The sequence below is a fragment of the Nyctereutes procyonoides genome, unplaced genomic scaffold (genome assembly GCF_905146905.1).
Source record: "Nyctereutes procyonoides isolate TBG_1078 unplaced genomic scaffold, NYPRO_anot_genome, whole genome shotgun sequence".
Lineage (NCBI taxonomy): Eukaryota > Metazoa > Chordata > Mammalia > Carnivora > Canidae > Nyctereutes > Nyctereutes procyonoides.
The window spans coordinates 324,576-339,145 of record NW_026575129.1 but is presented as its reverse complement, the minus strand read 5'-3'; the positions used below and the strand labels follow the sequence as shown (position 1 = coordinate 339,145).

The window sequence follows — 14,570 nt, the reverse complement described above, 5'->3', positions numbered from 1 at the left end:
GGTCTATGTAACAGAGATTAGCTATGCAGATCATGTGTTTAGATTATATTTAAAAATTATATTGATTAGGGTGCCTGGGTGACTCAGTCAGTTAAGCATGTGCCTTTTTGGCTCAGGTCATGATCCAGGGCCCTGGGATCAAGTCCTGCATTGGGCTCCCAGCTCAGCGGGGAGTCTGCTTCTCCCTCTCCCTCTAACCCTTTCTCCCTGCTCATGCGTGCTCTCTCTCTCTCTCCCTCCCTCCCCCTCTCACCCTCACCCCCTCTCTCAAAAAAATCTTTTTTAAAAAATTGTATTGATTAAAGTATCAATCCCATTTAGGTTCTTTCCTTGCATAAGAATATGACTAAACCATTACAATAGACAGAAATATATTCTTGTCTAAAAATCCTTTCCAGTGTTTCTTATACTGTTCTTCCTTATCTCTAATAAAATCATATTTTCTTGATCTGTGTTTCTGTATTTTAATAATGGTATAGTTAATATCCAGTGTTATATTATTTTCAGATGTACAGTATAGTGATTCAGCAATTCTGTAAATTAGTGCTAATCAAGATAAGTGTACTCTTAATTCTCTTCACCTATTTCACCCATCCTCCCCATCCGCCTCCCTTCTGATAACCATCTGTTTGTACTCTATAGTTAAGAATGTTTTTGGGGGATCCCTGGGTGGCTCAGCGGTTTGGCGCCTGCCTTTGGCCCAGCACGATCCTGGAGTTCCGGGATCGAGTCCCGCGTCAGGCTCTCGGCATGGAGCCTACTTCTCCCTCTGCCTGTGTCTCTGCCTCTGTCTCTCTCTCTATCGTGAATAAATAAATAAAATCTTTAAAAAAATGTTTTTTTAGTTTGCCTCTTTGCTTTGTTTCTTAAATTCCACATAGTGAAATCGTATTATATTTGTCTTTCTCTAAATTATACTCTCTAGATCAATGTATGTTGTTGGAAATGGCATGATTTCATTATATTTTTATGGCTAATAATGTTCTTGTATACATATATATCATTACTTCTTTACCCATCTATCAATGGACACTTGGGCAGCCTCCATAATTTGGCTATTGTAAATAATGCTGCAATAAATAGAGGGATGCATATATCCTTTCAAATTGGCGTTTTCATATTCTTTGGGTAAATGCCCAGTAGTGCAGTTAGTGGATCATACAGTAATTCTATTTTCAATTTTTTGAGGAACCGCAGTGCTGTTTTCCACAGTGGCTGCACCAGTTTGCATTCCCTCCAGTAGTGTGCAAGGGTTCCTTTTTCTCTATATCCTCACTTGTTTCTTGTGTTTTGATTTTATCTATTCTGACAGGTGTGAAGGGATGCCTCATTGTGGTTTTGATTTTTGTTTCCCTGATAAATTAGTGGTATTGAGCATGTTTTCATGTGTTTCTTGGCCATCTGTATGTCTTATTTGGAGAAATGTCTATTCTTGTCTTCTGCCCATTTTTAAAATTCTACTATTTGGGGGTTTCTTTGTATTGAGCTGTATAGGTTCTTTGTGTATTTTCGATGCTAACTAACTCTTTATCAGATATGTCATTGCAAATATTTTGTCCCAGTCTTTTAGTTTTGTTGATTATTTGTTGTTGTTTGTCGACTCTTTCCCTTGCTGTATTGCTATAAACTTCCTTCTTGGAACTGCTTTTGCTGCATCCCAAACTTTTGGACTGTTGTGTTTTTTGTTTCATTTGTCTCCATGTATCTTTTTATTGATTTATTTGTTCGTTTGTTTTTTAACAAAAGATTTTGTTTATTTATTTGAGAGAGACAGAGATAGCAAGAGAGAGCACTGGCTGGGAAGAGAGGGAGAAACAGGCTCCCTGCTCATTGGGGCTCCATCCCAGGACCCTGGGGTCATGACCGGAGGCAAAGGCAGGTACTTAACCAACTGAGCCACCCAGGTGCCCCTATGTATCTTTTTTTTTTTAGATTTATTTATTTATTTGAGAGAGAGAAAGAGACGGAGGAGCAGCAGAGGGAGAAGGAGAAACTCTAAGCAGACTCTAGTCACCACAGAGCCCAATGTGGGGCTTGATCTCATGACCCAGAGATCATGACTTGGGCGGAAACCAATAGTCGGATGACTAACTGATTGCAGCACCCAAGTGCCCCTTATTTGGCTTTACTTATCTGTTGTGGGCAGTATGTGGTTCTTGTGTTGCTAGTGACCCAGTTTGGGAAAACCTTGGGATTGAATTGAGTCAGACAGACCAGGCATTAGCCAGAGAGGCAGTATCACCAAACTGCAGGGTACATTCCCTGTGTTGTCCCCCTAGAAGCTTTTGTTGGTGGGCAATGCCTGCAGTTAGACCAGCATTTTGCCCCTAGCCCACTGCTGGAGTTGCATTTGGACTGATAATGTGTGATTGTCTTTCCTTCTCCGTGAAGCAAGAGTCACTTTGGAGTGGTGTTGGCCCCTACTGGGGCTGCTTAACACCCTGGGAGGCTCATTGCATTGTTTTGTTTGGACTCTGGCAGAGAGTTTATTGGAAAGGGTGGATCCATAAAATCTGCAGGAGTGAGAGGTGCATTGTTTAGCAAGTTAGGTAGCAAGTGTCTGCATCCTGTCCTGCTGGTTCCCCCACATGGGCTTGTGCTTCATCTGGGGGTGGACGGGGTAGGAAATGGCACCTGTCAGCTCCTTTGTTTCTGGTGAGGTCTTGCAAGGATCCCTGCTCCTCCATCACATGCTCTGAGATGAATAAACGAATCTCCCACCCCTGTTCCCCAGGAATTTTTCAAATTGCTGCTGCTTTGGTGTATCTCTGCAGGCTGTTTTTTTTTTTGTGCTGTTTCTTTAAGTGGGGACTGTTTTACCCTTCTGACAGAGCCAGCAAATTTTGAAAGTTCTAGGTTTTAAGTCCCAGTGGTTTAAGAGATCAAGAAATTCGACCCCTTTGGTTTTCAAAGCCAAATATTATGGGAATTTGTCTTCCTCATGCAGGCTTCCTTTCAGTGTGATAGTATGTTTTTCTCCTATCTCCATCCCAGTGGAGTTCCTCCCTCCCAGAGAGGGTCCTGCAGGTCTGTTTAGCTCCCCACTACATCTCTGCCCTTCCTACTGTCTTCGGTCTGGCCTTTTCTCTATACATAGCTATGGAGTTTGTTCTGCCAGTTTTTGGGTCATTTTCTGAATTATTTACACCAGTGTAAGTTTACTTAGTTGTATCTGTGGGATGAGGTGAGCTTAGGGTCCTTCTACTCCACCATTTTCCTTAGAATGTACCTTGATCTACATTTCATATCCAGTGTTTTTAGTCTCATATATCTAGAAGAGAAGTATGAAACTTATCAAACTAATTGCTGAGATGATGTAGCTAAAACACCTTCTGTTGGTTTGTCTGTTACCACAGTTCATTTAATTTTTCTGCTAGATACCGCTTTTGCATCTTCCAGTTGTTACTCAGTAACCACATATACTGAGTTCTCATTCACGCTTTGCTTTCTGTTTGGTGCTATTGGGGAATCAGAGGACTGTGAGACTGACTGTCCACAGCAGACTCAAGCAGTCCAGGACTTCCCCAGGTTAACCCTGCCAAGCCTGTACCTTATTTGATCTTAACTATACCTTATACATTACCACCTCCATGCCTTTGTTCAAGTCAGGAGCCAAAAAGCAAGGGAAAGAACATAAAATTTGGAACCAGATAGTGTGTGTTTCAAGGAAAAATATGTCCATTTTTCATGTGTAGAATACCAGTAGCAATACCCATTTCACAGGATTATTGTGAGGACTGAGAACAGTGATAGCTCATGGCATCTGGTACCTACTTGATCCTTAATATGTGTTTTACCCTTCTTCTCCACTTTTAAAAATCTTTAATTTTTGGGTCAAGTCCTTTTTCCTATATGGTTCTATCTTAGATAACTTCGGTGATCTTGACCAAAGTAATTGCTCCATCTTAAGAGTTCATTATTCATTGACTATATCAGTATTTGTCCATCACTTGGATCCTATGACATTAATCGATCTTGTCAGAAAAAGGATCTCTATGGACAAAGAAGTTTGGAGAACACTATATCCTAAAGTCTCAGAGATTTTAATGCACATGCTCTGAAAAGTCTTGCAGTAAAGAAACCTAGTTACCTTGGTTTAACCAACCATTTTTTAGCAACCATGAAAACCCTTCACTGCCTTCTGTTTCTTCCTTCCAGAAAGCTTCTCGTAACACACCAGGCCCTTTTGTTCGTGCCATTCATTTGAGTTCATACGTTTTTTTTTTACCTTATTTATATTTATTTATTGTCTTATGTATTTATTCCCTTAATTTTCATTTAGAAATTAAGTTCCTTTAGGGCAGAGTCCAATATATATACTTTATTGCATCTATGGCCTTGAATTTAGTAGATATAAGTTCTTCAGATAGGAGGGCGACCTTGTACTGTGATTTAAAAAATGGATAGAATCTGATTCTTAAGTTTTTTTAAATTTTATTTATTTATTTATGAGAGACACAGAGAGAGGCAGAGACAAAGGCAGAGGGAGAAGCAGGCTCCCTGCAGGGAGCCATGTGGGACTTGATCCCGGGACCCTGGGATCACGCCCTGGGCCAAAAGCAGGTGCTCAACTGCTGAGCCACCCAGGTGCCCCAAGGTTCTTGAGTTTTTTTCTAAATTTTCTAAAATGTATAGTTTACATTACTAAAAAATAACTGTATCTTCTTAAGGTTTGTATGGTGTATACAGAGAAGATAAATTATGGTAGATAGAAAAGAGGGGGAAACAAAATGGTTTTCACTTCTTTTATTCAAATCAAATCAGAATACCAGAGAGCTTACAAATTATAATGTATTCTGTCAGAGTGGTGTGTCAGTGGAAGGTGGATTTGATATTTAGAAATAGCCAAAAATCATTGAAACCCATTCTATTATTTAAGGTCATGCAAATTAACAGGTTTTTAAAAACAAGATTTTCTGTATTTACTTGAAAGAGACAGAGCACGAGTGGGGGAAGGGACAGAGGGAGAGAATATCCAAGCAGATTCCTGCTAAACACAGCTCAACTCATCTCATGACCCATAAGATCAGGATCTGAGGTGAAACTTAGAGTTGAACACTGAAACAACAGAGCCACCCACACACCTCACAAATAAAGAGTATTCAGTGGTAAAAAAAAATTTCAAATTATTAAGACTGAGTTTTTTGAATGGCCTAGAAAGGGTTTTCGAAAGCGATTTCAAAAGAGGAAGTCTAATAATATTTTGAGCATTGGAAAAATTCTAAGAACAGGTATAACCTGTTAAGATGATGTCTTTGAAAAGTAATGGTCACTTAGAAATAAAAGTTTTATGTTACGGGTTTAAATCAACCACAATGCAGATCTAGGGCTGCATAGTGGTTGAGTGCATATGCCATAGCTAGGGCTCATAAAATTTACATAGAGCTGTGTCTTTGTTTCTCCCCCTTTCCCTTCTGATCTTCTCTCCTTTGGCCTTTTTACTTCATATTTATACATTCAACAGAGGTGGGTATTAAAAAGAAGGTGAAACTATCCAATTTTATTCCTGTTTAATGATTTTTATAAAATTTATTAGTGAGTTTTAAAAAGTTTTATCTATTGATTGATTTCTTAGTAGTCTGCTCACCCAGCGTGGAGCCCAATGAAGGGCTTGAACCCACCACACTGAGATCGAGACATGACCTGCGATCCAGAGTCAGAAGCTTACCTACTGAGCCACCCCAATAGTGATTTTAGGCAACAGAGAATTTTACAATTATTAACTGCAATGAAATTTTGAGATGAGCTACTAATTATTAATTAAGATTAGCTACTAAGTATTCATGCCATCTCTGCCTCTTAGCAGAGATAATTTAAACTTAGCTGAATAGATAATTGGCATCTATAATTATGACTCTGCCAGTTTTACTCTTGGTCCACTGTGAATGTTTAACCATGTATTCAGAATCATTAGCAATTTGGTATAGGAAATTAGTAAAGAAAAATATTTTTATTTTTGGAAGGGGAAGAAAATTGATAAAAACTTTTTAGTGGTAATTTACTAGAAAACTATGAAGTTTTCATTTTAAAATTTGAGATATGTTCTATTGATGGAATTTCTATTTGGAATACACAGGAACTAAGCACAGACAGAAACTCTCCTGAAATTAGCTTTCTCTCAGGTACTGCTACTAAAGTATCTGATGTGATGGTTGTAAAGGAGAAATCGTTAGTGGAGCCAAAGGAGATCTTAGCAGTACCAAATAAGTTTTCTGAGTCTGGAAAGGAAGCCCTGTTGACCATGAATTCTGAAGAAACCCAGGATGAAGAAAGTTCTCTTAAAACCTTTGTGTCTGCCTTAGAAAAGTTACTTACATCACCAGAAATCACTCAGGAGGAAAGACTGTTTGAAATAATGAGTGATTTTGAATCTAAAGAGTTGACCAACCCATTGAGCAACTCCCCGAGTTCCACATCAGTATCTTTGACATGTCACAGAGATTTACTAGAAAACACAAAGGATGATGGGTTGCCAGCTGAATTGTTAGCAGCCCTAAACACGTTATCAGAAGGCAACGTGGAACCCATCTGTCACAGAGAAGAGGGAGGCAGCAGTCTCAGTGCTGGAAATGAATATTCAGGAGGGGAACCCAAGATGTCTCAGACCAGTGAAGATTGTACACAAATAACTGAGGTGAATTCTGAATCTCTTTGTTCTGCTCCACTCTTTGAACAAGATTCCAAGGTAGGGGAGCTGCAAGATAAGCATCTTTCACCGCAGCATGTAAATTCAAATGTAAGTTTATGATTTTGCCTTTTATATTGACCTTTACCAAGTTTTCATTACCCATATACTTTATTTTAAATTGAAGTCTTCTTCCCAAATATTAACACTCAGAAGATGCTTTTTGAATTTGAAGAACAAACTGATCTTTCTCGAGGGGTAGAATTTTCAAGGAGTTTAAATGTAAAATATATGTTTCTCATCAAAGACCTTAGAAAACATATCATTAGATTGCTTACACATAGGAAGGAAATAATTATTTGCCAGAATTTTTTTTCTGTTAGCTCAGAAAATATACCTACCTGGGTGCAGAGTAGGGATGAGATACCCCACATTAATTTCTAGTTGAGAATAGAATATATGCGGTTGAACTGTCCCAAGAGGGAAAATGTTATGCCTGGCTTCAGCAGAACTTTGCAATCTATGTCTGAGGATGCTGTCCTGGGGTTTAGAATTCCTGCAGTAGTATGGCTAGAGACCCTACAGTGGGCTACCACTAGCCGGGTCCCTTTTGTATGCTGACATTTTTTTTCCTTTATAAAGGAATTTTATTTTTTTTCCTGACTGCAATAGTAGTACACTGTCATTATATATATAAAAAAATCAAACATTACAGCAATATACATAATAATATAATAAAAAGTCCACATTTCAGAGATAATCACTATTAACAGTTTGGTGTATCTGTCTCCAATATTTTCTATGCATGTTATATATAAGTTTATTTTTATATAAATGAGACTATATTATACATAATGCTTTGCAACTTTTAAAAAATATTTTTATTAAGGTACAGTTGACATTTTGCAACTTGTTTTTTAAATTTTGTAATACATATTGGTTATCTGGGTCAGCAAATGTAGCATACTTCTTAAATCTTTTTACTTGCTACGGATATTTTACGTGTGTGTGTACATATACAAAACATAATTTATTTAATTCAATAATGATGGTCATTTGAATTCTTTTCTTTCTTTCTTTCTTTCTTTCTTTCTTTCTTTCTTTCTTTCTTTCTTTCTTTCTTTCTTTCTTTCTTTCTTTCTTTCTTTTTTTTTTTTTTATTACCAGGCTACTTTTATGAACGTCCCTGGGACGATGTGAATAAAATGTTACTAAGCTCATGTTGCAAAATACATACCTGGCATAATCCTGCATGCAATTCTCATAAAAAACATGGGGAACCCTGAGTGGCTCAGTGGTTTAATGCCGCCTTCAGCCCAGGGCATGATCCTGGGGTCCCAGGATCAAATCCCACATCGGGCTCCCTGCATGGGGCCTGCTTCTCCCTCTGCCTGTGTCTCTGCCTCTGTCTCTCTCTGTGTCTCTTATGAATTTTTAAATCTTTAAAAAAATGTCAAAACAGATATAGTAAAACTAAAAAAATCCAGAAAAAGAAAAATTAATCAGGGCATGAAGGTTAAATTAAACACTCCAGTATTTTAATCTGAAAAGAGGTAATATAAATATAATGTAGATGATTACAATTGATTGGTATTAATAGAGTGGGCATGAATTTAGCAACTATTACAAAAAAAGAAACCCTTTAAAAGCAAAAAAGAGATTGGTTTAGAACAAATAAATACACTTGCTCAGCTGTAATAAAAATATGGAACTTGTTATCCTGAAAAGCTTTGCAAGCTGGATATATAAATAAGCTCAAGAAAGGTTTACATGATATGTATAAACATATATATGTATCTACATGAAAGTCAAATCTATAATGGATTATTAAGGGGAGATTAGAGCCATTCATGATGTACTGGTAGCCTTTTAAAATCAGTATAATGGAGGGTTATATGCAATCTTTTCCCATGAAATAATACTTCCTGCTGTCAAACAACAAACACTGGGCTAAATAGAACATGGATCTGGTCTATTATGACATTTCTATTTTTTTTAAGTCTCTCATCATTTTTTGCTACCTATTTCCTGTGAAATTAAAGCACCCAGAGTAACCTTAGTTTTTCTTTTGAATTTTAAGGTTGAATATTGATAAAAATTTTTACTTATGCTCTTCTTGTCTTTTAAATCTGCATGGTCTTTTATTATTAAATTTTAAAACTATGTGGTCTGTGGATTTTTGTACTTTATCTTACAAGAGGCATTTTTGTGTAATCAAAGGATAAGATAAAACTTAATTTCTTTTCATTTTAAATTTTTTGCATGGGGGATCCCTGGGTGGCTCAGCAGTTTGGTGCCTGCCTTTGGCCCAGGGTATGATCCTGAGGTCCCAGGATCAGGTCCCGCAATTGGGCTCCCTGCATGAAGCCTGCCTTTCTCTCTGCCTGTGTCTCTGCCTCTCTCCCTCTGTGTCTCTCATGAATGAATAGATAGAATCTTAAAAATAAATAAACAAACAAATAAATAAATTTTTTTGCATTGTTATGATTTTTGTGTATGTATTTACATCTTATTACAGACTCTAGGAGATCCAAATCCATTTGGATTGCAAACTTTGGTTCATCAAAATGTCCCCTCTTGTGATCCACTAAACAACAAGGGAAATTCAAATTCAGTGGAAAATAAATCTGACCAAGACATTCCACGTGTGTTAAGGAGATCATCCAGACTGAAAGGCAGAGATGCAAAGCACATAGATGACATGTATAAGATGCCAGAAAAGATTTTACCCAAGATATTTGTCTGTGAGGATCAAACAACTAATAACTCATCAACTAAGAATTTCAGGTATGCAACCAAATTATATCTTTATCTCCAGGTATGCTACAGACCTTATGGATAAATTCTATGCTTAGGACACTAGAGTCAGTGTACAATTATCCCTAAGTGAAGAACTTTATTTTTTATTATTGTTGCCTTAATTACTGTACAGTTTTTTTTAACTCAGAAAACTCTTCTACTTTTTTTTTAAAGGACAGAGTAAAGGGAGATTTGTTGGATTTCAGCCTAATGCTAATTTCCATTCTTTCTTTTTAAATTAAGTTTAGTTAGCATCCATCATCACACAGTTACAAAATTTTCTTTCTTGTCATGAGAATTTCTAAGATTTACTCTCTCAGGAACTTTCAGCTATACAATACAGTATTGTTAATTACAGTTACCATGCTGTACATTCCGTCCCCAGGACTTATTTATCTAATAAATGGAAGTCTGTACTTTTTGATCCTTTACCCATTTCACCCACTCCCCACCCCCCTGCCTCTGTAAACCACCAATCTATTCTCTATATCCTCGAGTTTGGGGATTTTTTTTAGATTCCACAAGTAAATGAAATCATATAGTATTTGTCTTTCTCCATCTGATTTATTTCACTTAACATAATGCCCTCTAGATCCTTTCACATTGTCACAAGAAGCAGGATTTCCTTTCCTATGGCTAAATAATATTCCATTTTGTGTGTGTATGTATATGTATATATGCATATGTTTGTGTGTGTTTATAGACCAATTTTCTTTATTCACTTACCCATCAGTGGATACTTAAGTTGTTTCTATGTCTTGGCTATTGTAAATAAAGCTGCAGTAGACACAGGGGTGCAGATACCTTTTCAAGATAGTAATTTTATTTCCTTTGGATAAATATTCAGAAGTGGAAATGTTGGATCATATGGTAGTTTCATTTTTTGTGTGTGAGGACCCTTTATACTGTTTTCCATAGTGCCTGCACCAAGTATATTCCCACCAATAATGCACATCCTCAACAACACTTGTTCTTTCAAACATTTATGAGGTAATATCTCATTGTGGTTTTTATTTGCATTTTCCTGCTGATTAGTGATGTTGAACAGCTTTTCATATACTTTTTGGCCATTTGGATGTCTTTGGAAAATTGTCTTTTTATTCCTCTTCCATTTTTGAATTGAATTGTTTATTTGCTGTTGAGTTGTAGGAGTTCCTTATATATTTGAATGTTGACCCTTTATCAGATAGGTGATTTGCAATTATTTTTTCCCATTCAGTAGCTTGCTTTTTTATTTTATTTTGTTGATGGTTTCCTTTGCAGTGAAGAAAATTTTTAATTTGATGTAGCCCTAGTTGTTCATTTTTGCTTTTGTTGCCTTTGCTTCTGGTGCCAAATCCAAAATATTGCCCAGACTCCTGTCAAGGTACCTATCCCCTGGGTTTTTTCTCTGAGTTTTATGATTTCAGGTCTTCAAATCAAGTCTTTAATCCGTTTTGAAATGAAAGGATTGAGGCCCAGTCTCATGGTTTGACATTTAGCTATCCAGTTTCCCCAACGTCATTTATTGAAAAGATTGTCCTTTCCTCACTGTATGATTTTGGCTCCTTTATTCTAAGTTAATTGACTAATATATGTAGGTTTATTTCCTGGTTCTACTGTGTCCCATTCACCTATGTATCTGTTCTTATTCCAGTATTTTGCAGTTTTTGATCATGTAATCCCACATGACAAGTCCTCTTTTCTTGCAAAGAACCTATCTCTTCCCTAGGTGAATAGATAGTAGTATGCCAACTTGGGGAGTAAGGCGCAAGAGACTCTTGGAAATGACTGCTCCTAAAGGGGAGAAACCCACAGGTGGCACAAAGAAGAGACTAGAAATCACAATGACTGGCATGCCTGTCACAGAATTATCTGCAGCTTACTTAGGAGCCATGTCCATATTTTAAACTGCCATGCTGCTTGACAGGATCTCAGTAAAATACCTTTCTATTTTAAAAATTGAGTTGAGATTTAGGATGATTCTCTGTGAATGGTTATAGAGAACATGATAATAATTTTAAAAATACATTTATTTTCCAAGAATGCAGGATCCTGCTTTAAAGATTCTAGGTAAAGGGAAGAATATGTATTCAACTAGACTCAAGAATAGAGAACAGATCAGGAGAAACCAAAAACTTGCTGGAAAAAAGGGTGAGGCATATTTGATTTCTTTTCTTTTTAATTAAATAACTTACAGAAACATAGAATTCTGGCACTGAAAAGTATTTAGAGATTATCTGTCTTAACTTTTTCATGTTACTGATGAGGAAGTTCATAGAGGTTAAGGATTTTTCCCAGCATTACATAGCTCATTAGTAGCATAACTAGGACTTGAACTAATAGTCTGTAGGCTGGTACTTTTTTCTATACGTCTACTTTGCAGAGAATAGTTACAGAACCCTTTTCAAATGTAGATATGTGACCTCTTTGTGATAAGACCAACCTAGCATAAGGCTTTGAGAAATTATACTAAGAGGAATAAATAGAGGAAAAGAGAAGGCAAAATTGTTATTCTTAGATGTTATTTCTTTGTTCGTATAAAACTCCAAAGAATAATCTAACAAGTTATGAGAAACAATAAGGATCTAGAAATACTGGTTAAAATATAATAAAGGTATAACTGGTAAAATTGAAATAAGGACTGTAGGTTAAATAATAATAATATAGTATTGTTAAATTTCCTGAATTTAGTAATAATTTGGTTATTTAAGAGAATGTCTGTTTTTAGAAAATATACACATAAGTATTAGTGAGTAAAGGGGTGTGGTGTATGTAAGTTATCATTTCTGTATATGTGTGTGTTTACATACATTTATATAAAAAGGGAGATATGATGTAAACTGGGGGCAGAATACTAATAATGGGTGAATCTTTTGTTCTGTGTTTTTGCCTTTTATTTTTAATTTAAATCAGTTAGCCAATGTAGTGTTCATTAATTTATTAGTTGCATATATTTTGTTCTGTTTTTATAGCTTTTTTTAAGTCTGAAATTTTTTCCTAATAAAATATGCAAAAAATTCAGTAAACCAAAACAAGACAAAAATAAATACCTTTCATAAATGTGTTAACCAGTTAGAAAAATATAGGAAGGGTCCCATTTATAACAATTATAAAAGAGAAAATACCAACTTATATACCTAATAAGAAATGTGCCTTACCTCTAAGAAGAGAATTGAAAATTTTGCCAAAGGCAAAAAAAAAAAAAGGACATAAAAAAAAGACTTGAATAAATAGAAAAAAAGAATCTTATTCTTGACCATAAGAATGCAGTTTTGTAAGAAACCTATTTCTCCATATATTATTCTATAAATATGTGAGAGCTCCATCAAAAACAGATTATTGTTTATTTTGTTTTGTTTTCCTCTATAAGCCTGGACATTAGCTATGAAAATGTTATAAAATAATACTAAATATTATGAAAGACCAGCCTAGAAAATTCTGAAAAATTCTGAGTGGCTCAGTGGTTAGGCATCTGCTTTTGTGATCAGAGTTATGATCCCAGGTTCCCGGGATCAAATCCTGCATCAGGCTCCCTGCAGGGAGCCTGCTTTTCCCTCTGCCTTTGTCTCTACCTCTCTCTGTGTATCTCTCATGAATAAATGAATAAAATCTTTCTTAAAAATTCTGGAAAATAAAAGCACAAGGGAGTATGGAGAGACAGGAATCTGCTATACATAATATAAAAGCAATTAGAAAGCTATGGAAATTAAAATAGTTTGGTACAGGTACAGAAATAGACAAGTCAGTGAAACAGAATAGAGTTTAGATGTAGAAGCCAGATACAGTGTGAATTTTGGAGGAGGTGTATAATAAAGATGGCATCTCAAATTAGTGGCAAAAGGAAGGACCAAGCAATAAATAGTGAAAACATAAAATTGGATGAATAACTATGATAGTCCTTATACTAAACTTAATTCCATTTTGGCCCAAGATTAAGTGAACGAAAAAAAAAATTTTTAGAAGAAAACTTAAGTGAATCTTTTTATAATCTTTGAGGAGGAAAAAGACCTTTTTAAAGAATGATAAATCCAGAAGCCAGAAGGGAAAAGAATGACAAAATTGACTACATAAATTTTAGAAAAATTGTATAGAAAAATACCCTAAGGAAAACCAAACATCAAATACAGAAGAAATATTAGTAATGCATAACAAAGGGTTAATTGCACTAACATGAAAAGAGCTCTTATAAATTAATAAGGTTAAAAAAATGGATAGGGAATGTGGAAAAAAATGTACATATAAATAATGGGATCACCTGGGTGGCTCAGTCAGTTAAGCATCTGACTCTTGGTTTTGGCTCAGGTAATGATAGCCCTGGATCAGGCTCCTTGCTCACTGCTGAGTCTGCTTGAGATTCTCTGCCCCTCCTTCTCTCAGTGCCCTTCCCCAGCTTATGCATGCTCACTCTCTTTCTCTCTCTCTCTCTCTCTCTCTCAAATAAATAAGTAAATAAATAAATAAAATCTTTTTAAAAATAACTGAAAAGATCAGCATGTTACATATGATTTTAAAATATAAATTAGGATGTATAGTTTTCACTAAGAGAATGTAAAAGGTTTAAACATTTGCAAATTCCCAGTGGCAAGAATGTTGAAAAAGTAAGCATTCTCCTATGTTGTTGGTAAAAGTCTAAGTTTGTTCAGTCTTTTTTTTTAAATGCTTACTTATTTATTTGAGAGAGAAATCTGGAGAGAACCAGAGGGAGAGGGACAAGCAGACTGGGCTGAGCACCAAGCTTAACATGAGGCTCAGTCTCAGGACCCTGAGATCATGACCTGAACTGAAACCAAGATGCTTAACTGACTGATCCACTCAACTGCCCCTGTTCAGTCTTTTCACAGGACAGTTTATTTACATTCATCAGACCTTTAAGTCAAATTCTTGAATTATCAATTCTACGTGGGTGGCTCAGTCGGTTGAGCGTCCAACTCTTGATTCAATCCAAACTTCTAGGCCCAATGCCTTGTGGATTAGTCTGGTAGGGTTACCATAACTAAATACCACAAATTGGATGGTTTAAATGACAAATTTATTTTCTCACAGTTCTGGAAGCTAGAAGTCCAAGATCAAGGTAATAGAAAATTCAATTTCTGGCAAGACCTCTCTACCTGGCTTGTAGAAAGCCACCTTCTCAGAGTGTCCTTCCTGCATGTGTAGAGAGCTC

The 14,570-nt window shown here is 36.1% G+C and overlaps 1 protein-coding gene across 1 annotated transcript in view; it reads left to right on the top strand.

Moving 5' to 3' along the window:
* LOC129521019 (ankyrin repeat domain-containing protein 31-like) overlaps positions 1-14,570 on the top strand; it is a 119,055-nt gene that overhangs the window by 24,614 nt on the left and 79,871 nt on the right. Inside the window, exons 6-8 of the mRNA XM_055342221.1 lie at positions 6,077-6,736; positions 9,144-9,412; positions 11,448-11,557. Of these exons, the coding sequence (XP_055198196.1) occupies positions 6,077-6,736; positions 9,144-9,412; positions 11,448-11,557 (1,039 nt within the window). The remainder of the gene's footprint in view (positions 1-6,076; positions 6,737-9,143; positions 9,413-11,447; positions 11,558-14,570) is intronic.